At 37.1% G+C, this 26682-nt stretch overlaps 3 protein-coding genes across 3 annotated transcripts; 2 read left to right on the top strand and 1 right to left on the bottom strand.

Moving 5' to 3' along the window:
• The first annotated feature begins 965 nt into the window (after positions 1 to 965).
• On the top strand, positions 966 to 7875 carry fbxo32 (F-box protein 32). Its single transcript, XM_058394781.1, has 9 exons — positions 966 to 1226; positions 1753 to 1868; positions 1998 to 2047; positions 2134 to 2226; positions 4259 to 4352; positions 4991 to 5175; positions 6259 to 6441; positions 6538 to 6681; positions 6843 to 7875. The coding sequence occupies exons 1-9, from the start codon at positions 1111 to 1113 to the stop codon at positions 6930 to 6932; spliced, it is 1071 nt and encodes a 356-aa protein (XP_058250764.1). The 5' UTR covers positions 966 to 1110; the 3' UTR covers positions 6933 to 7875.
• A 574-nt stretch (positions 7876 to 8449) lies between these two features.
• On the bottom strand, positions 8450 to 20341 carry prelid3a (PRELI domain containing 3A). Its single transcript, XM_058394795.1, has 7 exons — positions 20171 to 20341; positions 19185 to 19353; positions 17020 to 17109; positions 16695 to 16765; positions 16305 to 16407; positions 12538 to 12644; positions 8450 to 11293 (listed from the first exon to the last, which is right to left on the bottom strand). The coding sequence occupies exons 1-6, from the start codon at positions 20200 to 20202 to the stop codon at positions 12573 to 12575; spliced, it is 537 nt and encodes a 178-aa protein (XP_058250778.1). The 5' UTR covers positions 20203 to 20341; the 3' UTR covers positions 8450 to 11293; positions 12538 to 12572.
• Positions 20342 to 22155: 1814 nt separating this feature from the next.
• si:dkey-29h14.10 (uncharacterized) lies at positions 22156 to 26006 on the top strand. Its single transcript, XM_058377485.1, has 5 exons — positions 22156 to 22296; positions 23953 to 24216; positions 24296 to 24346; positions 25328 to 25447; positions 25750 to 26006. Exons 1-5 carry the CDS (start codon positions 22251 to 22253, stop codon positions 25944 to 25946), a joined length of 678 nt encoding a protein of 225 aa, XP_058233468.1. The 5' UTR covers positions 22156 to 22250; the 3' UTR covers positions 25947 to 26006.
• Positions 26007 to 26682: the final 676 nt, after the last annotated feature.

The following is a 26682-nucleotide window of genomic DNA, read 5'->3' as shown; positions in this document are numbered from 1 at the left end:
GATGAGCGCCAAACATCAAACAGTCTGAGTTTCTGTCCACATCAATTTATTCATTTTTCCTACAATTTAGACAAAGGATCATTGTCTATAGTGCTCAATTTACTTACTTTACTCAGCGTCTGTAATTATGGATCAGATCTCTCTGAGTAATTGATGATGCATAGATTTTATTTATGACCACACAGGTCATGTCACATGTTTGTTACAAACTTTCTCATGTGATCTGAATGTATTTTATAACAGATTTGTCTTCATGCCTTTTCTAAATATTATCCAATATTTGCTGGCTAGACCAAGCAATGGATTGAAAAACATGATCTGAGAGTTTTAATGGCAGTTAAGCTTTGAGTACACTACTGATTAAAGACTTTCTTCTCACAGTTTGACTTGCTAAACAACACAAGCCACCCTGATCAATCAAGTGTCAAGTGATCAAGTGTTTATCTGTTTAAAACAGAAGGATTGTTGATTGATTGCACTTCATACAAGAACTTTGATCACTATGATCAATGACTGGAACAAAAAAAAACAAAACACACACACACACACAGCACACAAAAGCCATCCCATTAGCTCCAGGCCCCAGCTTCTTGACAAACGTCTACTGAAAATACTCTGTAACTTCCATAGCTCGTTTTTATGCAGTAACATCTCCACCAGTCAATCATCATAACCAACACATGGCTGAGTAACAGGGAGAATCGAATGAGCAATCAGCTTAATTCCTTAATCATTAACATTTTAGAGTGAGAAAAGTATTATGTAATCGGTCTTTTAAAGACATATAAAGTTTATATTGACGCTTCATGACCTTGCCTCTGAAATTTCAGATGGATGCAAGAAGGAACAGGTGATCCAGCGCACTGCTAATGTTTCCAGTGAGGTTTTGCAATATTGAGCATGATGATAAACAAAGCCACGTGCTCACGGACTGTTTCCAAAGGGGGCGGGGTCATGGCAACTTCCGGATTCTCAGCCTAGACAATATAAAAACGCAGCTGCGCACTTTCAGGCTTAGACACGATTTTTGCAACAACCTAACAGGCATATAAAAGTTTGTCACCCCTGGAAGATTTTTTTCTTTGTTATTGTGTGATCTCGTGTTGAAACATGCCGTTTCTGGGACAGGACTGGCGCTCTCCTGGTCAGAGCTGGGTTAAAACCGAGGATGGCTGGAAAAGAACGACGAAAGACGACAACGAGAAGAATAACAATGTTCCCAAGAGGTCAGTGTCATGTTGCTGGCATTTGTGAAGGTTTCTGCTCATTTGACTGACTGTCCTCTGTTATGATGCGAATTTATTAACCCTGTCTTAAGAAATAGCCGAGAGATGAAAACTAAGCTTCCCAAACTGGGATCATTTCCACTGACGCACTTTGTTTACAGCTCGGACCATGTCTAATAGAATCGGTATCGCAAATGGGGAGAAAAGAAATCGGACATCTGTTCAAGCCTGGTTTCATGTTACAGCTGTGCATTTGTGTTTGACCCACTGTTAATCATCCTACTATTAATACACACATCAGTAATAAGATGAGAGAATACTGAATCTGTTTGGCCTGCTTTGCTGTTTCCATCACTGTGACTTTATCAAAAATATTTTTGTTGCTTTTGTAACAAAGATTAAGCAATACCTAGCACCCATTCCTCTCTACATATAGTATTTGTGCACAATAATGTAGTTTTTTATAGCTATGTATTTGAGGCAGATATGATTACTGATCAGATTTTGATTATGCTTCTTATTCTAGCCATGAAAGCAATAAAGATGACTACAACAAAGAAAATCTGCTCCTCTCTATTAATTATGACGTGGCCTCTAAGAAGCGAAAGAAGGATTTGCTGAACAACAACAGCAAGGTTCCCTGTAAGTGGCAACAGCACATAATAATAATAATAATAATAATAATAATAATAATAATAATAATAATAATAATATTTTATAATAGTATCAGTTATTATAGTATCCTGTAGCTTGATGTATTTTTCTTCCCAGATTTTCACAAAGATAAGTGGATTTACGTGCACAAAGGAAGCACCAAAGAGGTAATGACACAAAATGTAAGATTTTTTAATTTAGCCAGTTGTAGGCCTATTATAATTTTTTTCGGTTAAATTGTTTTTTCATACAGCGTCATGGCTACTGTACACTGGGAGAAGCTTTTAATCGCTTGGACTTCTGCAGTGCCATCAAGGACACCAGACGATTTAATTATGTTGTGAGGGTAAGCTTTGTTTCTCGAAATATTTCCATTGTTCCATAAGCAAATGAAACCACAATACCATTAGTGTAGGATATTGTGAAAACAATACACAGATTAATAAAACAAGAAAAAAAAATAGATTTTGTCCAGAGATCTTAAAATGACTGTAATACAAAATGGTATAATACAGAATCACATCTCTCAGTAAGTTAAGAGAAATTAAATTGATTTAATGATCTAGTGTGATTTTCTGTAAATGATGTTAGCAGCAAGAAGCGAATGAATATTCAGAAGAAGAAAGCACTACAGGGAACTTTTTATGAAGTGAATAAAGCATCATCTCAGTTTAGCACTTAAATGAAGACACTAAGATCGAGCAGTGTGGGGGTTGAGACTTGGTGCTTTGCTCTGTTTTTCCTCTTATCACCACACTCCAGACTAGTGTACGTCTGGAAATGTACTGTCATGCTGATGTGTACTTGCGTGTGTGTAAAGTCTGAGCACTTGTCATCTTGGCATTGTTTCTAGGCCATGTTCAAAACAAGAACTATAGAAGAGCTACTGAAAAATGAAGGAGAAGAAAAAACAAAGCTGTTTTAAGAAAAGCTAAATGGTAAACATGGATGACGCCATTTATTTGGCTAAAAGCAAAGGTTAGAAGTGTGCAGCAGTGAAGACCAGTGTGGGATGATAACTTCGATAGATAGATAGATAGATAGATAGATAGATAGATAGATAGATAGATAGATAGATAGATAGATAGATAGATAGATAGATAGATAGATAGATAGATAGATAGATAGATAGATAGATAGATCTCCTCCTTCCTTCTACATTAGAGCACCATAACAATATTTCAGCTTCCTGTGTGAAACCACAGGTTGTCATTACCTCTTTGAGGTTTGCATAAAAAGTCCAAAAATAAATTCTGTTTATCCAGTGCATAGAAAACGCCATTCAAAACAATAGTTCAACAAAGTAGCTACACTTCTCAGAGCTCAGATTTCTCGCTTGTGTTTTTCTTATTGTGTGTTTGTCGCTTGAATGTAGCCAAGTCTGCTGGTGTTTTGTTAAACTCGAGTACAGTGCCCGAGTTTTGGTGGTAATGGAAAAACAGGTCCATGTGACGGGAGCAAACAACACCAAAACACAACAACCTTTAAAATTCTGAAAACAGTATTCAGCTGATAATCCTGTGATGCACGTCAAGGCACATTTTTCTAGTTAGGCTCCATGACAGTGTGTAAACACACCCTTAACCTAAACACCCAAAATAGCCTGTGACTCACAGGTTATTATATCACATTAAACCTGCAGCACAATTAGATACAGTACACATTAAAATAATTTTAATCGATCAGACGCCTTGTTTCTACGTGATTTAAAACTGGTTCGCTTTTCTGACTTGGACAATGAAATAGCAGCTGCTGTGAAATGTGTATGGAAATGGAGACTGGGTTTATTGTAATAGAAGGACTCTCTGTCCCAGTTTGAGGTGGTAGAAATCCTGATGGGTACCACGTGAACACACTTGAAAGGGTTATCAAGGCGGACCTGATGACGCTAGAGACACTCACATGATTTCAGGTCAGGCAGGGGGTCAGAGTTGCTCCATGGCACTGCAGTTCTTGGATGGCAAGCATACCAACCTACTCAGCTCTGGCATTTGGACTCGGTGGAAACAAAAATCACTGCCCTCTCGACTGACTGTTGTGTGATGGAAATGCCATCAAGTATTTTGTGGGGGGAACGTCCGTCAGTTCGAACCCACACACACCACACGTATGCCTCTTTGTCAGCCTAAAATAATAGAGGGTTTAATTTTTATTTATGCACTCATGCCTGTGACCTTTACAATCCTTGGATGTTTTCTTGAGTCCAAGGTTTACTGAGAAATAAACCAGGGTGTGAGGTGAAGAGGGATGCTTGGCTATGTCTCCGATTAGGGTTTGTTGTTGCTTGAGCTTGGATAGAGAGAGAAGCATAACATTGTGTAAGTGATGTTGGAACAGAATGTCTTCAAGTCTGACTGCTGAAATTTATACCTTTTTAGCTGCTTGAGCTGATCGCCAAGTCACAGCTACCATCTCTGAGCGGAGTGGCGCAGAAGAACTACATGAACATTCTGGAAAGAGTGGTGCAGAAAGGTGAGCACACACACGTACAGACACACGCGCGCACACACACACACACACGCACACACTCGCTCAGCAGCTCACCCATTTTCCTTTCTCCCTCTGGCTCTCTCAGAATACACACACACACAAACACACAAATAAAATTCACACCATCATCCTCCTCATTTTCTCTTTCTGAATATTTGTACCTCTAATGTTAAAGACTTAAATGAAAGAGCATTTGGCCTCAATCGGTAGCATAGCTGTAGGAAGTTTCATAATTACCTGCAGTGGAAAGAATGACAAGGCTTTGAGAGCAAACAAGAACCTCAGAAGTATTGTAAACCAAGTGGTCCCTCAGTTAAACAAAATTGCATGTTAAGTGCACTTACTTGTAGCGCAGGCCTAAGTAAGATGATGATGATGATGATGATTATGATGATGATGAGCCTTTTTACATGGACTGGTTTATTTACTAGCAGATCATCAGAAATGTAGGTGAAATAAGATACTTCTCCTTTAAAACCTCCAGCATTTTTTTTTCTTTAAAGCTGCCTAGTTTTTATCTTCTACCCAAGCAGACCCTCAGTCATATTCCCGTGTCTCTGTGGACATCCGTGTAAACAGCTGTAATCCTCTGAACTCTTTCTGCTCTTACTCTGTTTTAGTTTTGGAAGATCAACAGAATGTAAGGCCCATCAAAGAGCTGCTGCAGACGTTGTATGTGTCACTCTGCAGCCTGGTGCAGGACATGGGCAAGTCCGTGCTGGTGGGAAACATTAATATCTGGGTGCACCGCATGGAAAACATCCTGCAGTGGCAGCAGCAGCTGGACAACATTCAGATTAACAGGGTGAGTACGGTTTGCATGATAATCAGGGCACATTTCCTCACTGTGGATAAACATCTCAGTTCTAAACCATTACTGCTGAATAATTTGATAAACAAGACGGTGTGCCATTTGTGGTGTTTTTGTAATGAATACCTGATGTCTGAAACAAACTCAGAAAACAACAACTGAACAAAATGTCCCATGGGTATACATTTATGAGTCAGACTGGCATGCCTGACTTAAATTGACCCCTAAAAAAAGGGGTATTAATAATAATAATATTATTATTATTATTATTATTATTATTATTATTATTATTATTATTGTCTACCTTGATATGGCCCCTAAATATGCCTCCTTATTGAATAATCTCAATGAGTCTTTCCTTTGAGTTTGGGCAGAATCTAGACATCCATTTTTAATCATGTCTAGTTTTTTTTTCTTTTTGCTAATTCATAGTAGAATAAATGTGCAAGGAAACGAGAAGTGTGGTGTGTATGGAGATAATCAGATTAAATCAGGCCTAGGAGTACAAGTATAAGGAGCAGCTTTCTATTCTGTAGCAGCAGATACTCATGTATTTGGAATCTAGCTGGAAGGCAGGTTTGACTTCATCTAACAGCAAATATGGCCAAAATATTTGAAAGAAGAGATTATATGAAAAGTGTACTTCATATAGTAATAACAGAAATAACGTGTAGGAGATGTGAAATCATAAAAAGGTTTTATTCGATTTATATACACATATATCAGCAGGATAAAACTGAGAGCGATGAGCAGGCCAATAAACACAGACGCACACGCAGGGTTCCAAGTAGCGCAGATAAACAGTGTAAGACAAGATAAATGAGCACTGAGTTCATGCGTGTTTTGTGTAAAACGGTGAGCACGGTACAATACAGTTACAAAGAACATTTCTGTTTGGTTACAATGAAAAGGCTTCATCTGTACACAGTGCATGAAACCAGATCTCTTAAGATAACTCTTAAGATAAGTATGGATTCTGAACAGAACAGCAGAAAATCTGCTCATACTCGTGAAATTGAGTAGTCTGACTGATTAGATAGAAGATGAGATTGAAGTGTGTACTTTTTGTATCCAAAGCCCACAAGCACCGGGATGACTCTCCTGGACTTGCCTGTCAGTCTCCAGCTGAACATCATGCAGAGGCTCTCAGACGGACGAGACCTGGTCAGTCTGGGGCAGGTGTGTCCTGACCTCGGGGTACTGACTGAGGACAGGCTGCTGTGGAAGAATCTCTGCCAGTACCACTTCACGGACAGACAGGTGCAGTATTTTAACGCTTTTAAAGTAGAGGTGTGATAGTCATTTATTTTGTGATATTTATTCTGTTTATATGGCTTTATTTTATACCATTCGCAGATTCGCAAGCGACTCATGGTTTCAGATAAAGGTCACCTCGAATGGAAGAAGATGTACTTTAAGCTGTGCCGGTGCTACCCTCATAAAGAGCAGTATAGCGACACCCTGCAGTTCTGCACACATTGCCACATCCTGTTCTGGAAGGTGAGGATGACGTGTCTAAACAGTGTCTGTGAAGGTTTTCAGTTCAGCATGTAGCACCTAAAATGCTGCATTTTGCTAACCATGACAGCTAGACTTTGATCTAAAGCATAACATTTCACACCAAGTGCTAAAAGCTTCCTTTCTGTTATTGTCCTCTACAGGATACAAACCATCCCTGCACAGCCAACAATCCAGAGAGCTGCAGCATTTCCGTTTCTCCACAAGGTTTCATCAACCTCTTTAAGTTCTGAAGGGACTCTCTGTTTGGATTACCCTGTTTGTATATAGTGTATATTAAAGTTCGAAAGTGCAATAGATACCCAGATGGTATGAGAGAAGAGATTCAGCATGTTGGAGGAAGTCAGCATGAGGAATTTTGGATTTTTTGGAAGTTTGAAAATAAATAATCTGAAAAATGGAAAAAGGAAAAATATCAGTATGTAACAATTCATGTATTTTGTTAAGCACGACTTCGTTTACTCCCAAGAGTAATGTGCTTTGCTTGTGAGCGATTTGCATTACAGTCTGCCCTCATGCTGCAATACTTTATACTTTATATAATTTGGGATTTTTTTTTATATGATATGAGAGTGGATGAACTTCTGTTGGAATGTGAGGGGAAATTGTATGTCCATTATTATGGTGTGCAATACTTTTTCTATGGAACTTCTTTTCCACTTTTTATACGTTTGATCATTTCGTTTTGTTGAAATGTATTTGCTGCAGTAAAAGAAATACACACTTGACTATAGTACAGCCTGTTACAACACTACAGTGTAATAAACAATGTCATCATTCACTGGTTTCACAAATACAAATCTGTAGTCTGTGCACTTTGAAACATTTGTCATTGTAACGACACCTTCACATGTTGCCTTTTTGTGCATACCAACACACAGAACATAGAAATATTACTGAGCTATGCATTAATATTTGTAGCACACATTTCTGCAATCTGAATGTTTACTACCACCTGCATGGTATGAATTTTGATACCAAAGAGCTGCTTATTTATTTTACTCTGTGGCATAATGTGTTATTCTGACCAGGAAGATAGAGGTCCTTTTTTTTTTTTTGTTTTTTTTTTAATTGCAATAACTCACTTGTGTTCAGTTATGCAAACATTGATATTCTTGGAGAGCAAGCCAAAACACATCCTGCTCTCAAAGGCTGAAAATAAACCATGGTCTTCTACTGCTGTGTCGTGTCTGTGACTGCCATCTGGTGGGATCAAATATAAGAATATATAAAGACAAATATAACCACTACACCTATGCATAGCAGACGTAAACAACGTGTGGAATAGGGTATTTTTAGGGTTCATTTTATTTCAATTGATCGAAGCGTTACAAGATAAAATGGCCATGCTGGTTCATATCACAATACCATTAATAACAGCAGCATTATGTGCAACAATAATGTAAAAGAGCTACATGCGCTAAGAGCTACAAGTATTAAATAAGAGAGACAATTGTTAATATAGTAACCTAGTTATAGTAATTATTTATTTATTTTTGCACTATCACTTGCTCAGGGCATTTGCATATTTTTTAGCAACTACGTGAGAGAACTTCAGTTATAAAAAGCTCAGCTAATATTAAACCACCCTTGTTTATGATTCTTCTCGAAAGCAGTTCATTATGTAAAAGGTTTCAGCCACTTAGTCATTGAAGATAAATAGTAGTGAGGTTGACTAACACTAACACTTTGTTATTAAACACAATACATAAAACAAATGCTTAATGTACAACACCATCCACAGCATAAGCAGGTTTACACGGTCATGTTGCTTTATTTTAGTTGCTGCTTTCATTCAAATGAGGACGAAGACCTGACAGAACTCAACATCCTCTTCACTAATACAGGAGTGTGAGAACTAAGCTGAGGACAATTGTATGGTCAATGTGCCCAAAGTTAAAGCCATAATTTAGTAGAACTAACAAACACAAGACAGACATGTAAGATCATAAATGGTTGGAAACCAATGAGTACAATTAATATTAATAGTTTTAGTACAAGGTACAATTTACTGTTCAAAAATATCAACAAATGGAATGAACATACAAAAAAACTACTTTTTTTTTAAACCAAAGTGATAAAAGGTTCAATTGTTGATATCAAAAGCTGCCATGGTTTCAGTAGCTTTCAGAACCATCATGCATCATGACACAATTTAACAAAGACAGACTGTATAAGCAAAAGTATGTGGACACCTGACCAATTCTTTGCCTAGAATGTCTTTGTATGCTGTAGCGTTATAATTTCCTTCACTGGAACTAAGACATGCTTTTGCCAAGGTTGGAGTAGAAGAACTTGAGCTACCTGCACCGATTCCTGACTCTGACTCAACCCCACTCAACACTTGTGGGATGATCTTGAATGCTGGCTTCACCCCAGACCTCCTCCTCATCATTACTAACACTCTTCTGATTGAATGTTTCAGCTTCCGAAATCTAGTGGAAAGCCCAGAAAAGTGGAGGAAGAAAAAGGGCCTGAATATGAAATAAGACATTCAGCAAGAACGTATGGACATTACGGTCATGTGACCACATACTTTAGGTCATACAGTGTATTTTAAGAGCTGAGAGTGAAGACTGTGTAGTCAGAAGAGTCTACAGAGAAGGCTGCATGAAATTGTGCCTCTTATAATTTGTTGGTGGAGCATAAAACAAAAAACATTATTTTGTTGTCCCAAATTTTTGCTGGTTCTGTACCAGTGAAACACAAGTCTTCAATCTTAAATCGCAGAGATTAAAATCTTCAATCTTAAAGCAAAGATTCCTGTGTATGCTGCACTTTGGTGTTAATATGCACATGACAGAGACGTGAATAAGCTGATACAAATTACTGGGAAATCTTTCTAGTTATTTAAAGTGTGATGTACTGGGAAAACTGTTGTTTCTTTAATTGTTTTCAGTTGGACTCATGTGATTTATTTTACATAATATTTCTGTTTGTAGCAAATCTGTGAAACAGTCTTGGGATAATCCCTGCTCATATAAACCATGCAATATAAAAGTACAATAAATTAATAAACCAATACATACATACATACATCTTGGTATGATTTTTTTTTACTACTGCCACACTGCATCTACTCTGGCAATTAACAAGTAATAGTAAAAATAAAAATAAAAAAATAAACCAACATTCATGAGAAATTAACATAGAGCAAGAACACATCGATAAATTCGCTCACATGTCCCATCAGAACACTGAGAAGAGAGCGTTTAGCAAAAAGCACACATTTTAGCACCAAATATGAGCCGCCACATGATCATCAGGGACTTGAGCTGGTCCTTCAGTTAGTTCCTCGGCCTGGCACGGTTAAAACACATTGGCTGATAATTCACTGGCACACAAATGACTGCAGTAAACAATTTAAATGTCTTTCCTGGTGATTTTCTGCCACTGATATCATGAACACAACCGAATTTCTGTGTAAAAAGTACAGGAAAGACACGACACTAATAGTGACTAAAATCTATTAAAAGCTAATACTGAAATAGTGAGCTTCTAAATCATCGACCAAAACTTTTGATCAAGAACTTTTGATTTTAGGATAATAAATTCTTAATATTCTTAATATAACAAGCAATCACCTCAATCCCAGTCAGCTTGAGTAAGTGTGCCAGGCTTACGAGTAACCAACAATGCTTCATTTTACACTAATTATTCAATTTACACATCACAGACTAGATTTTTTTCTTGCAATTTCCCATAAAGTATAATTAAATAAATTAGTTCTGTGCAAATTAATAGACAGTGAACATATAAATCCTAAGATTTCTGGAGTGGCCATTTAAACAGCATTATTCTGAGCAGATGGTCTAGAAAGGTTTTCATTTCAGAGAACAAAAACGCTGAAAATGTCACGTTTTATATCATAAATAAAGACATTCTTTGTGAACTGGTAAATGTGCATTGGCATTAGAGGTTGGATGACATAATACATCAAAGGTCATACAAATGTAACGGAAAACAGTAAATCTGATCATATAACATTGTGTTATACTATCACAAACAAATAAAAAACACCCTAAAGCGCTAAAGCTAAAGTTTAGCTGTTAGTCCTTGTAAAAGTAACAGGTACTCCACCACAAATAAACATACCACCTTCTATCTGAACCTACATTCATAACCAAAGATAAAGAACAAAAAAAAAGTGTAAACATTTTGAATGAATTATTAAGTTATCAATATTAATAAATTAATAATAAAAAAAAACACTAACAACACAGTAAACATGCTTCGCATAACAGAGACATCTCATTTACACAATAACCCTAACAGATGACCGAAGATTCTTAAAAGGAGGTAGTGAGAGCATTTGAAGTGCATATTGATGTTCAATTCAATATTCTATAATTCAACAGTGACTTCAACAAATTGTATATTGGCTTTAAAAGTGCAGTTCAATGCATTTTAGGAGAGTTTCACTGTGGTGCTTCACTCGATCAAAGAAGCACACACTTACTGTACAACACAGAGAGAGAGAGAGAGAGAGAGAGAGAGAGAGAGACAGGAAAGAGAGAGAGAGAGAGGTGTAAACTCGGATGTTGTTCCAGCGCTGGTGCTGATGCTGACCATCACACACACACTCACACTCGCCCTGAAAGTTCACAACAGAGACAGAGACAGATACAGAGACAGACATGTCAGCCTACAGAACACGCTAAAATCACGGATGTTGGTATACAATGTCAAGAGAATATATGTTAATAATCACTTTGAAAATGTTTATAATCTTTAAATATCATAGGTCACACCCAGAAGGTAGATTCTAGTACTATGCACTGTATTGTGCCAACATTTGTGGACACCTGACTTTCACACCCATATGAGGTTCCTCCTTAAACTGTTGCCACAAAATTTAAAGCACATAATTGTCTAATCTGTCTTTGTATTCTGTAATTTCCATTCTTAAAACTAAGAGACCCAAACTCATTCCACCCAAAAGTTTACGTAGAAGAACTCGGGTGTCCTGCAAAGACCCATGACTCTGACCAAACCCCACTGAACACCTTTGGGACGAACTAGAACACAGACTGAACCCCAAGCCTCCTCACCTAACATCAGTGTCTGTTCTTGTAGCTGAATGATCACAAATCCCCACAGCCACGCTCTGAAATCTAGTGATAAGCCTTCCCAGATGACTGGAGGTTATTTTAACAACAAATCTGGGAATGAGATGTTCAGCAAACACATGTAGGTGTGATGTGTCCACAAACTATTATTGCACTATTTACACTATTTTTCCACAAATAGTGTATATTGTGATACAATATTATTATAGAAATAAGACAGTCAGAATTATTAGATCTACTTCTGTTATTTTATATTCATATTAGGGCTTTTCACGCTTGAAATTGTTGACCCTGGGTCATCCTAAACCCCGGATAAACGGAATCCTGGGTTCCTGCTCATACTGTACCTGGGGTTAACTGTTAATCCCGGGTATTTATTACCAGACATACTAGTACATTCCTAAACCCCGGGTTAACGTTCTTATTTGTATATTTGCGGTGTCACTCTCAATGATTGGACAAACAGCAGGTAACCTGTTTACATGACTCATGTTTCCTGTTACTGACGTTACATGAGCCTTGCTGCTCAATTTCTGATTGGCTGTCTGTTGCCAAGCATCCATCAGCAACAAGCAAACACTGATCCGTTTCACACTGAACAAACTTAGCACTGCAATGCGGGGTTAACACCCTAAATGTCCATCATGCTAGACGTAACTACACAGTATACAACAGAATAAATTGTGATAAAAGATAAAAACTCACAGAAAACACATAAAAAACCTGCATTCAGAAAGCATGCAAGTTTGCCATTCATAAACAACGTTACCGTTTTATTACTGAGATGCTGGAGGTAACTGCTGTTCAGCACATGTCACATAATGGTACGTTCTCCCGTTCAGAATTCTTAATGATCCACTCAATTGCATCCCATCCCTACAGAGCAGAAATACACAACAGTCACTTATTAAACAACTAGATTCTGTCATTTTAATGGTAATGAGGAATATCTTGGAAAGTCTGGGGGAAAAAAAACCTGAAGACTTTATTATAAATGTACCGGTGCCATCATCTTTCTAATCTCTTAAAATCATAAATTAGATTTTGAGTGAATTGTGATTTTTGTGTGATTGTGTGAACAATCACTGTTCTTCTCAAGGTTTCTTTCTCATATCTTTCCTTCTTTCCTTGCGTTGCTGCTGGTTCGCTCATTAGGGACAAAAAGAAATGTAATTATTAACTTTGCAATTTTATTCAGAAGTTTTCTTTTTCTGTAAAGCTGCTTTGAGACAATGTCCATTGTTAAAAATGCTAAACAAACAAAACTGAATTGAACTGAATTGGTGAAATCCTAGTAATCGAATCACATGATATCTATAATCAATACTGTTAGAATCAGTGGCTTTTACCTTAGGCACAGTACAGAGTTTACACTTTCCCAACCAGGGCATTTTAGTTTATATGAGCTCATCACTTTCAATATCCGTGATTCATAGTTTTTGATTCAGGAATCATCAGACTGTGAGATTTTGGAAAAGCACAATAATTTCTTTCATTTCATTTGAACTTCAGCAAAAAGAAAAAAAAAACAAGCCTAAATATTTCCACTTGCCTTCTAAGGCAAAAACCCACACATGCAAATTTTTTATGCTTGTATTTGTGCTCGCTGATGTTCACCATCTTCGAAATACACTTATTAATTGAAGCCAGTTTCACTTCCTGCTTGTGTCATGTTTAGGTTTTCCCAGTTTGCAAGTTTATTTTCCAGCAGAACGTATAATTACATATAAATTAAATAAAGATTGACTTGGCAAATCTGTGATTTTGAGCTTGCAATCTAGGCAAATGAGCATACATGAGCCAAACTTTTTAGTTTTGAATCCAGAACTGTGTGATTCTGGAAATGCACAGGAGATTGCGGAGTGCTTAATTAGCAGCTTTTTGTTTTTCTATACAGATTTCAATACGCAAAATAAATCTTTATAGATTATTTTACAGTTTTAAAAGGAATGTTTCTATATTAAAGTAAGCTATTTTATCAACTTCAGAAAAGAAGAGTTCAGGAATGATGATTGTTTATCTTTCGTCTGCTCCCTACGTGTTGGGGGTTGCCCACCGGTCTGCACAACAACTTGGCACAGGTTTTACGCCGGATGCCCTTCCTGATGCAACCCTCCCATTTTATCCAGGCTTGGGACCGGCACTGCATCCAGTGTCCGGGTTTTGGGCACTGGAATGATAAATGTAATATTTTCAAATCCATATTCAGTTTTCCTAAGTGCACTTAACACAAATCTGCAGAGGAAAAGCAGGCCTGTCTTCCATCATATTACACCTCGGTGGAAAGCTATTTTGGTCTGCTGGATAATATATCAGAAAGGATTCGCCTACATTCTCTTGGGTTATTAATCCTGGCTTAATGAAGAGAATAAATATAGAATAAATCCCTGAAGTAGGATTATTCTTAATTAATAAAGCACATAATATCCTAGTTTTAAGATGTAATGTTTTACACATGTGCTAAATCATCTCAGGACACCTCAGTGTTCTGTGATATTTCTAAAGAAAACCACATTGTTTACAGAGTAAATTCCTCATTTGCTTCATTTCGCTAATTGTGTAATCCAGGCAAAAGAGAAGTGTTTTGGAGCTGCCCCTTTACACACCCATGCTATCATGTGATGTGTTGTGATGTCATGTAGTGAAAAGGGTATTCCAGTGAATGTAGAAAGTCAAAAGTTGACATTAAAATCAGCAGCATATACAGTATATCTGTTATTGCCATATGTATTTGCCCACTGAGTCCTAATTCTGCTGCCAGAAGAAGTCACATGATTGGTTGAATGGAGTTCACCTGTGTGCAGTTAATGCACCACATGTCCTCAGTATAAATACACCTGTTCCTGGAAGACCCCGGAGTTTGACAGGCAACATCAGTTCAATTCAATTCTGTTTTAACTGTATAGAGCTTTGAACAAAAGACATTGGCACAAAGCAGCTTTACAGACATAGTGTATATATAAACAATACAAAAAGAAATAGCAGAAAGTGCTGCACTGGTCTTCTCTGTTTGGTCACTGGTGCTCTATGGATAACAAGAGGTAGATAAAGTACTGAAAAAATGAAATTCTCCAAGGCACTCATGTGATGAAGTAAAAGCCTTTAATTACATACATAATATAACAATGTTAAAAGGTAGCTTTGTATCCTGAAGAAGGCTGTGTAAGGCTGAAATGCATAGATCTACCTTTTAACATTGTTATATTATGTAGCCCAGTGAATTAAAGGCTTTTACTTCATCACATGAGTGCCTTGGAGAATTTCAATTTTTATAGTATATATAAATTCAGGATGCAAGTTATCAAAAAAAAGTGTCCCTAATGACCAAGCCAGAGGTGATGGCGAATGGCAAGGAAAAACTCCCTGAGATGATATGATGAAGAAATCTTAAGAGGAACCAGACTCAAAAGGAGACTCATCCTCATCTGGGTGACACCAGAAAGAGTTATTAATCATTTCTATAATTGTGTACTATATGGTCAAAATAGAAAAATATGAAATTCATTCTAGTATTAATGTGTTATTGTCTTGTCTTGTTGAAGTTATCAGCTGTTAATGGATGGAGACTTGAGTGTTTGAGGCAATTGCAGTTCAAAGCCACATCATTTATTACAAAATATTAAGAATGTAGCAGAGTCCAGGTAAGAAGGACAGAAAAGCAACCAAGAAGCCAAGGGTAAAACTAATGGAGCTGGAGAGATCCACATCTCAGCTTGGAGAAATGGTTCAATAGCCAACATAAACACTCCACCAAACTGGGCTTTATGTAAGAGCAAAATAATGGGGAAAAACCACAAATCAAAAATATCCATATAAAATTCCTTCTGGAAAATTGTAATAGACATTTTGGAGACTCATCATGTGAAAAAAAAACTTTAAAAAAATATACATACATTTGGCCCAAAGCTCTACATTTACTGGAAAACCCTACACTGCTCATCATTCTGAAGCAGTGAAGCATGGTGGTGGTAGCATCATGCTGTGGGGATACTTCTCCCACACAGGGACTGAGAAATTGGTCAGGCTAGAAAGAAAGATGGATTGGTAGGATAAAATATAGAATGATCCAAGAGGAAAACCTGCTTTAGTCTGCCAGAGACTTGAGACTTGAGAGGAGGTTTACATTAGCAACAAGACAAACAAAGCTTTAGTGCAGTGGTTCAAAACCAACAACGTGAATGTGTTAGAATGATCACCAGAGATTGATCATTTTTGCCAGAAGTAGAAAGTAGAAATATCAGGATGTGTAAAGGTGTTAAAAACTGATAAAGACATATCCCAGAACACTATACTGGGAGTCAAAGGAGGCTCTACCAAGTATTGACCCAGGGGGGGTGTATATTTATGCCACCAATAAAATATCTGTTTTTTAATAAATTCTCCACTGTATCTGCAGTTGTAAAAATCCCAATTGAGTCCATTTCATTTTCAGGTTTTAACTGTACAAAATTAGGAAAAGTTCAAAGGGTGCAGATTTTCAGAAGGCAATGTATCCCACACATGTAGTGTTTATCTCTGCATTTCTCTACATATTACCTTTCTTGCGTTAGCAGTCATACTAAGAGCCATCAATCCCTCGAGGTAGCTGCTCAAACTGACTCCTTTCACGGTGATTATTGCCTCTTGGGTTAAGATTGTGCTGTCGTAAAAAAAAGTACAACACTGTGAGAATTAAAATCAAGCTATATAATGTACTGTATATGAGGGGAGGGGAGGGGAGGGGAGGGGAGGGGAGGAGAGGAGAGGAGAGGAGAGGAGAGGAGAGGAGAGGAGAGGAGAGGAGAGGAGAGGAGAGGAGAGGAGAGGAGAGGAGAGGAGAGGAAAGGAAAGGAAAGGAAAGGAAAGGAAAGGAAAGGAAAGGAAAGGAAAGGAAAGGAAAGGAAAGGAAAGGAAAGGAAAGGAATAATAATCAATGCCCCAACTTACACGTCTGGGTTTTCAGGATGTGGTCTATAAACTAGTCTCTCATCAACAGATACTAAATTTGTGAGGGTTATCTAAAAAGATCATTCAAAACAATTGTTAATGTCTCACATTAACTACCTATACCAATGTTCAGGAAGTAACATATTTGCATCTAAGAGGAATCTGTAAATAGTGAGCTAAGAATATACGAGCCACAGGCTATTGGTGTATGTTACGCTTCAGATTTCTTTCAGTCGGCAAGAACATTGGAAGACTTTACATTCAATAAACAATAAAAAAAAATGAAGTTGTTTGTGGTGGTCTTTTCTTGCATGTCAGTACTCACATTTGTTGAGCATAGCTCCATTTTCTTCTCTTCAGGATCAACAATGGAATGCTCTTTAACATAAGTAGTGGTTCGACTTGTTCCCAGTATCTACCAAAAGACAATTCAAGCCACAATATTTCTTCATTCTAATGATTGACGTGAACAATAACTGAAGCACTTCAACTGTTTCTGCATGATTATATGCATTGTGCAGCTGCCACAGGACTAGCTGATTAGTTAACTGCATAAATGTGCTGGTGTTACTAATGAAGTGGACAGTGAGTGTCTATACATACATGCAGAGTGGGGTCCAAGGTCAGAAAGCACTACAGAAAATGCATTTTATTTGCACACTATTTTGCATAATTTTGTAAATTAATACTAGATTTTTCATTAGAAATTACATTATTGTCAACTGCTTGAGTATAAGTAGAATCCTGACATATCACATATTTACTTACATTTAAATACAGATTTAGAATTAGTGCAGAATCTTGAATATAAAATATGGGACATTTACATTTTACACACAAAGATTCAGATCATCAAACAAATTTTAATATTAGACAAAGATGATGCAAGTAAATACAAAATGCAGTTTTTAAATGATTATTTCATTTAAAATAATCAAAAAGCTGTCCAAACCCATCTGGCCATACATGAAAAAGTAACTGTCCCCTCCTGTTAAATCATGAAAGCACTGTGATTAACCACATTATTTTAGAAAGCTGAATTAAATTTCACCAGACACACCCAGGCCTTATTACTGCCAGACCTGTGGAATCAAGAAATCACTTAAATAGACCCTGTCTGACAAAGTGAAGCATGCTTTAAGAGCAACACATAATGCCGCAATCTAAAGAAATTCAAGAACAGATGTGAAACTAGTTAATATGTATCAGTCTGAAAATATATTACATTATAAAGCCATTTCTAAGGCTTTGGGACTCCAGTGAACCATGGTCAGAGCCGTTATCCACAAATGGAGAAAACTTGGAACAGTGGTGAACCTTCCCAGGAGTGGCCGGCCTACCAAAATTACTCCAAGAGTGCAATGAGGACTCATCCAGGAGGTCATAAAAGAACCCAGAACAACATCTAAAAAATTGCAGGCCTCACTTGCTTCAATTAAGGTCAGTGTTCATGATTCAACAATAAGAAAGAGACTGGGCAAAAACGGGATCCATGGGAGGAAAAATCCATTGCTGACCAAAAAGAACACAAAGGCTCGTCTCACATTTGCCAAAAAAATATCTTGATTATCCCTGAAACTTTTGTGCAAATATTCTGTGGACTGATGAGACAAAAGTTGAACTTTTTGGAAGGTGTGTCCCGTCACATCTGGTGTAAAACCAACACAGCATTTCATAAAAAGAACATCATACCAACAGTCAAACATGGTAGTGGTAGTGTGATGGTCTGGGGCTGCTTCACAGCTTCAGGACCTGGACGACTTGCCATAATTGATGGAACCATGAATTCTGCACTCTATCAGAAAATCCTGAAGGAGAATGTCCGGCCGTCAGTTTGTGACCTCAAGCTCAAGCGCACATGGGTTATGCAGCAGGACAATGATCCCAAACACACCAGCAAGTCCACCTCTGAATGGCTCAAGAAAAACAAAATTAAGGTTTCAGAGTGGCCAAGTCAAAGTCAGTAGATAAATCCGATTGAGATGCTGTGGCATAACCTTAAAGAGTCCTGTCATGCTCGAAAATCCTCCAGTGTGGCTGAATTAAAACAATTCTGCAAAGAGGAGTGGGCCAACATTCCTCCACAGCGATGTGAAATACTCATTGCCAGTTATGGCAAACGCTTGATTGCAGTTGTTGCTGCAAAGAGTGGCACAACCAGTTATTAGATTTAGGGGGCAATTACTTTTTCACATAGTGCCAGACATGTTTGGACAGCTTTTTTTCCCTTAATAAATGAAATCATCATTTAAAAAATGCATTTTGTATTTACTTGCATTATCTTTGTGTAATATTAAAATTTGTTTGATGATCTGACAAATATGCAAAAAATTAAAAAAAACAGGAAGGGGGCAAAAACCTTTTCACAGCACTGTACATTTATATATGTCCCTGATTTTCCAGTGTGGTCTCAGACTTTTGGAACCCACTGTATATCTCACAGTTTCAGCTTCCAGGCTCTCTGAGGATTTGCATTACAACTCTACTAACCGCTCGCACCACACTCGGGAGACCCCACTCAGTGCTCAGCAGCCGGTGGCTGTGAAGACGGCCATGTTTATCCAGGTTCCTGTCCAGGACGTCCACTCCTACCACACTGGGGTTCATCGGATTTGGGTATTTTCTCATCGCCGCTTTGATCACCGTCTCCCAAGGATAGCTGGAAAGAGCAAATGAACCAGGCCAGTGATTGCATTATCGTGCGGACAATGGAGATTCAAGGTGTAGTTTGGGGTGTTCCCCAAATGAGAAGATTATCTTATTATCTTTAGAGACACTTTGTTTCACCCCAGCATAGCTGGTTTAAAGGAATGTCATGATAATAATAATGGGCTGTGGTGACAATAGTAACCACTTGAGTGCCACTTCATGCAAATTTCATGCCAAGATCTTGCCCAATAAACATATGGACTGTATAGTAAATGCGGTGTTGTCAACCGACAGGAGTATTGCAACAAAATGGGAAGAACTGGCAGTTTTCTTACAACAGAGGACTGTTTTAACCTTCATTTCCTCATCATAACCTTTCCTAGAGAACGTGAAAGTGAATTGACATAACCAAGAAACGTGTGTGTGTTTCGAGAGAAGTAAAACGCCTGGACATGTGACTGGACAAGTCACTGGTCACTGGTCGTGTCTCTGTGTAACAGAGATCATCAAAAAACAACAGCAAAATCAATGGCATGCACATGACATGCAGTTGAGGTGTGATAGTAATGGGGACAGCTGTAACATAAAGATTATGATCATGAAGTGAATAAAACTAGATCTTTCCTCAGGTCTAAGACGGTGTTATCTCTCTCTCTCTCTCTCTCTCTCTCTCTCTCACACACACACACACACACACACACACACACACACAATATATATATATATATATAAACTGTTCCCCATGTAATTAACACTAATTATACATTACAAATGGCCCAGTATACATGTGCTTAAGAAGATCGTCCCCAGTCTTCCATCTTTACTACCTGAATATATGTTCCGTGCTCCAGATCTTCATTTCTGAAATACTGTAAAAGTAACAAAAACGGATTGTGAAATATATAAAACGAGTTTAAAATATTTACTGCTTTCCTAATCTGCCGGTAGCATCGTCCCACTAGTTCCCGTGTCGTCTTCCGCGTTGCAGAACCCGCCCTGTAGCCAGGACAACGACCAATGTTAGCTCGTATACGGTTCATACGACACGTTAGCGGCCCTTTGTTGATCAAATGTGCGTCGAAAATGCGCAAAGAAATGGCACAAAACAGCCCTGCTATATGCGCAGTTCAGTGTTTTGGTTTTGTTTTCCTTTTTATATATATATATATATATATATATATATATATATATATATATATATATATATTTATATATATATATATATAAAATAAAATAAATTAAAAAAAAAAAAAATATATATATATATATATATATATATATATATATATATATATATATATATATAGTAGAAAATATTATCCCATATGAGTCAAATAAATGTACAATTCTAATAGCTTTGTAATTTAATTTAATACTTTCATGAATAAAAAACATAGCAATTATAAAGATTAAATTTATTATAAAATATTTATCCTCCTCCTCTTTCTTGTAGTAAAAAATAATAATAATGTCTTTAAAAGCAAAAATTAGGAAACAAATTTTGCGCAGTTTAGTGTTTTCTTGTTTTAGTATAATCGTGTCAGCATCAGTGTTGCCAGATTGGGCGTGTTCCCGCACAAATGTACACCTTTTGGTCACGTCTAACCGGGAAAAAATGTATTGGGTGGGCTGATCATATTTAGACTGTTTTTGGTGCAACTGGCGGGTTTTTATTTTTGACTATAAACATGATATTTTATTAATTTTCCATTAAAACGAACTTTACAATAAAGTATAATATGTAATGTTGACGTTTTAATAATAAGGTTCAGTTCAGCCAATGAGGTTCAGGAGAGTCCTGTCTAATCAGATTTGTAATTGTTGTTCTCGTTAAGCCAATATAACAAAGTTATTAGCAAAGCTGTAAGTGTTGCTATCATCATGCCAAAGTTGGGGAAATATAGAAAGACCTACCGAGAAGAATGCATGGGGGAGCGACCTGATCTATAAAATTTCGTTCTGTGAAGATTCTCTGCATTAAGTCCCTGTATAAAGGTAAGCGTGTTTATACGCTATTATTCTGCTATAAATTTCATGTTTGATCATTAAACAAAACATATACAGGTAGCTAACCTAGTGTGTGTGTCTAAATAGTGTCCTTTGCACTAACCCGTTTGTTTTGGGTTTTCTGTTTGTTATTGTATTAGTTATCACAGTATGCATTTTGGGCTGGTATTTTTTGACATGGGCGGGTTTTAAGATGTAGATGGGGTGGAACTCTTCAATCTAATCTGGCAACCCTGGTGTCAGCACACATTTAACTCTAACTGCCTAAATGAGTTTACCTCCAATTTAGCCTCATAGTCTCAATTTTGACTCTCTTTTAAATATCCGTACTACGAAATAAATGTGTGTTGTTTGGGTTTATTTACACTTGTTAAATGCACTATGGGAGACGCTATTTCGTTCACTTAAACACATTTTGTTTTTTGAGGTTTTGTCTGGTCACCAAGCAACTCAGAGCCCCTCAAATGACCCTAAACCATACAAGTAATACAAAATGTCACCCCATATCACCTTCAACACCACCAAATAACACACTGCTCTTCTTCATAAGAGCTGCCCATTTTATTGTTTTGTACCACTGTGTACACACAATGACAAATAAAGAGGTTCAGTTCAGTTCATCCTATTAAACAGTTTGCCTTATATGCAGTATAAGTATATCTACAGCATTCTTTAAATACACCTGTGTTATTAAGAAAACGTGTAAGTAGCAATATTAACCACGTGATGAGTAATGAGGATGAGCTCACTGGGAAATTCTCCACGGAAATTACAGGCTGCGGCGCGCATGCGCACTTGTGTATATGTGCAGCGTTGCAGTATCGGTTTTGATTTGCTGTTTGCATTTGAGCTGATGTGAGAGAGGAGAAGAGGTCAGTGTTATGGTCAGGCATCTCGTTGATGGACGTCGTCACATCGAACAGCAGAATGAGAGTAATATCAGCCGGTACGTTTTTTAACTTATACATGGCAAAGTTCTTATAAATGGCTAACTTAACTTAACTAAGGCTAGAATGTAATTTGAGAACAAGGAAGTGAGTCTTACACAGAAAAGAAAACTCTCTCTCTCTCTCTCTCGCTCTCTCTCTCTCTTATTTATATATATATATATATATATATATATATATATATATATATATATATATATATATATATATATGTGTGTGTGTGTGTGTGTGTGTGTGGTTCTTCACAAGTTCATCACAAGGGTAGAAAAAGCATATATATACAAGTGTGTGTGTGTTAGCTGCAGATACTAGGCTTAAATACATCAGGGGAAATATAGGGAATGGTTAATATTATAATAGGATCTAATTTTAGTAAAGCATTAAGTGTAAGACTGGACAGAACCAGAATAAAACCTGACCTGTTTTGAGCTGCACTCTATGGTCATCAGATTGTATTTCACATATATTTCTATTCACTTCACGAGCATATTTAAGGCTTATAATGATGCAGATGATAATGAGCATGCACAGTAATGCAGGACACATTCAAGCGTAAGTTTGTTATAATGTACCAACAGAAAACAAGTTTATTTATTTATTTATTTATTATATTTATTTATTTACAGATAACTGACCGTAGTATCCAACACAATAACTTCTGATTTATCAACAATAACATGAACAAAGAATGACATAAATACACAAAGTAATTTTCTTTTATTATTATTTAAATATACCTTTACAACAGCTTAACTTTATAAAGTAATATTTACATTTGCTCCTTTGCTTGACATTTTAATCCAACATGACTTTCATTTGATGCACTGATCTGTTCAGGGATTGACATTTACAGATCCTGGGATTTGAACTTGAATTAGACCGATGCCTTGACCACCACTTGATGATAAACATGACCTCATAGTTACCAAGTCACAAAAATACCAGACAAAATATATCCACAGTACATATTAGTTCAAACATGAACTAAGAATTTAAGTCTTGTCTTGTTTATACCTTCAAGATGGTGGAGCATGTTCAATTCAGTTTAATTTTATGCAATTAATTTTTTTATAATGTTTCTAACAATGGACATTGTCAGAAAGCAACAGAAATATCAGGATACAAGTGATAAATTTTATATTTATCCCTAATGAGCAAGTCATAGGTGATGGTGGCAAAAATAAAAGAAACTCCCTGGTGATATGAGGAACAAACATTGAGAGGAACCAGGCTCAAAAGGGAGACACCAGACACCTAAATTTGATACCCAGGAAATTCATTCTAGTTTAAACAAGAAATTTATCTTCTTGGTGTTATCAGCTGTTCTGTGATGGAGACTAGTGTAAAACTGGTTCTAAGTGGTTCCACCAAAGCAATCCCATGACTCTCCAGGCTCCATGTGGAGCCGTCTTCAGCAGCAGTAAATCCTCCCCAAGTGATGAGACTTCAACCAGGTGTAGGGGGATCAGGATGGATCAGGCAGGTCTAGTGCAGTAGGGGTCAGGGTCAGCAATATCTCAGGAGTAGCATGTGGAGAGAGAGAGAAAGAGAGATAGACTTCTCTGGCCAAGTGATGCATCTGTCTTTTCATATCTATTGATATATTTTTTTTAAAAAGCCTGTTCATCTTCTCCTGATGTTATCTCCCTGAATAGATAAGGTACTTCAGCGTGAGCTGAGCACCCTGAGCAAGAGCATGCCCTCTTGCATGGTGCAGCAGATTTCTGATTGCCTGCGCTGCTCGCGTGATCTCACTGATTACGAGGTGCAGATGATCTGCTCTGGAGTCACAGACACGCAACAAGCTACACGTCTCCTGCAAACGCTCCTGCACAAGGGCCGCACAGCATGTCTGCACTTCTTCCAGTGCCTGAATGCATGCAACACTGCACTCTTTCATGCCGTCACCAAAGGCTTGGGTAGGTTTGAGTACACAGGTGTTTGAGAGATATATGTAAAATATGTAGACTGTCTTTTAATCTGTTGTCTTCCCTGCAGTGAAGATTACTGATGAGGCTCACCATCATGTGGAGAAGTCTTCCTTTTCAGGTATGCACTAGTATTGTAGAAACCTTTTATATTATTCTTTGCAATGTAATTTATATGTAGAGGTAAATACAGCTAAGATTCATGACATGCATTCAGAGTGCTTCCTAAGCCAAAGGAGATGACTCCAGTGGATACGTGTGCTCTGTGAAGAGCATTGCTCGTACTCTGTGAAGAGTTCAGTGGTTGAATGCATGAGTCATCTCATCTGCTGCATGCAGCTTTCCTTCCTGAAAAATATGTGAGTGAGTGCAGTTCTGCGCAATGGAAAATGCTTGCTTATGCATTTGCTTTGCACAAAATTGTGTGCTTGCACTATTCTGTGCTGTTATGTTTTATACAGAAGTTACAATAATGGGACATCAGCTATGTCTCATAGGGGATGTATGCATGTGAGAGGCAGGAGATTGCAGCCTCTTACTGTGTGTAGACCATAGTGTTTGTTTGTGCGGATTGATTTTTCTTTAAGACTGAAAGTGGCAAGTTTTGGGTGCACATCAACAGCTACATTTGTGGAGTGATTTTATATTACCACTGTGTAGTGAAATAAACATTTCAGGTGCACCTGTGATCAACCAGACAGACAAATGTTGATTATCCAGATCCATGTGGTAGTGAGTTTCAGCATGAGCTTGCTGGGCCTGATGGTGTTAAAGATTGAGTTCTTTAGGCTTTTGGGGGTATGTAAGTTTGAAGGAGTTTACCAGTTTCAGTTCCCTTCACATCTTTGGCCTGTTGAAATGGTAGACAAATGCAGTTTGGCCAGGGTTTTGTTAATGCCACAGTTTAGGTCAAAAAACCCACAAAACCCTCAATTCTGAAAGTCTAATAGAAAAGGGGAGTTTTAGGGTTTCTTTCCTTTATTGGACTGCCGTGGTTTGGTCTTATCATGTAAAGCAGATTCTCACTTCCTATGTTGTTTCTTTCAAATGATGGTCTTGGTTTCAAATTATTTATTTTGTCTTTTGTCTCCACTATTAACAGAAGCAACTGAAACCGTTCCTCCATGTGTCATTAACATTAACAATTCCTCGCTGAACAACTGCATCATAGGAAACAACAACAGCTTGTGCTGTCTGCTCTCTCAGACTGATGTCATTAACGGTAAGAGCAACACAAAAGAGTAGCAGGAAATGACTTGCACAGCATACTATTTAAAGTAGTGATGTCCTAAACCCACCAAAGAGTGACATATGAGCAGTAATAAGCAATAAACTTTATTTTTTAACACATTTTATTAGTCAATATTCATAATCATTAGAGAGTACGCTAAGTGCAGTTTAACCTTTTCATTCTTTATGCGATTGTCACCATGTGCTTCTTTCTTTCTTTCTTTCTTTCTTTCTTTCTTTCTTTCTTCGTTCATTCAATCAATCATTCATTCATCCATTTATTTATTTACATAGATGCGGTGGAGCATATGGAGAGGAATCATCCGCACAGAGAGACATCAGAGTCCACAGAGGCTCATAAAGTTCAGGTGGAGAGCTCCAACGTAGAGTACGTCATCATAGGAGACAACAACTACATGAACGTTGAGAGTAGTCTGGACTCACAATTTCAGGAGGAAACTGATAGTGTACAAGAGGATTCGGAGGGGTAAAGAGGCCCAAAAGGTCTAGATGGAGACCACAGACAGACTGTATACTATATATATATTTATATATGTATATATAAAAAAATATATATATAATATATATATATTTTATATATAATATAATATAAATATATATATATATATATATATATATATATATATATATATATATATATATATATATATATATATATATATATATATATATATGTGTGTGTGTATGTATATATGTGTGTGTGTGTTGTGTGTGTGTGTGTTGTGTGTGTGTGTTAATTACATGATGGCATCATCAAAAATGTGTTGTCATGTGCAGAGAAACTCAGGGGATGCTTTGCACAAACACTCAGTCAAAAACCAGTCATGGTTAAGAAAGTATACACATTTGTGTGATTTAATCCAATGTTCTCTGAAGTGCATTAAGGTATATATTTTTTTTGTTACAAAATGATATTTTAATAAGCTATGTGTTACTGCTTTTGTGCATTTTCTATGCCTCATGCCTGATGATGAATTGTTTTATATTTATGTGATATTTATTAATATATTAAAAATATACATTAAAATGTACTGTGTTGTTGAAGTGTTTAATATTTAGGGAGAACTTACAGAGCACTATTTAGGGCAGTGGTATGTTAAGTTGGTTTGTGTTTACATATTTATTACCATGTTCAAGTGGTAAACTGAATTGAATTAATTTAATCCAGATTAATTACTCAAAAACAATTAGCCTACTGAAACCAAA

The sequence above is a fragment of the Hemibagrus wyckioides genome, linkage group LG01 (genome assembly GCF_019097595.1).
Source record: "Hemibagrus wyckioides isolate EC202008001 linkage group LG01, SWU_Hwy_1.0, whole genome shotgun sequence".
Classification (NCBI taxonomy): domain Eukaryota; kingdom Metazoa; phylum Chordata; class Actinopteri; order Siluriformes; family Bagridae; genus Hemibagrus; species Hemibagrus wyckioides.
Note: the sequence above shows the minus strand (reverse complement) of the source record. Positions and strands in the feature narration are given on the sequence as shown.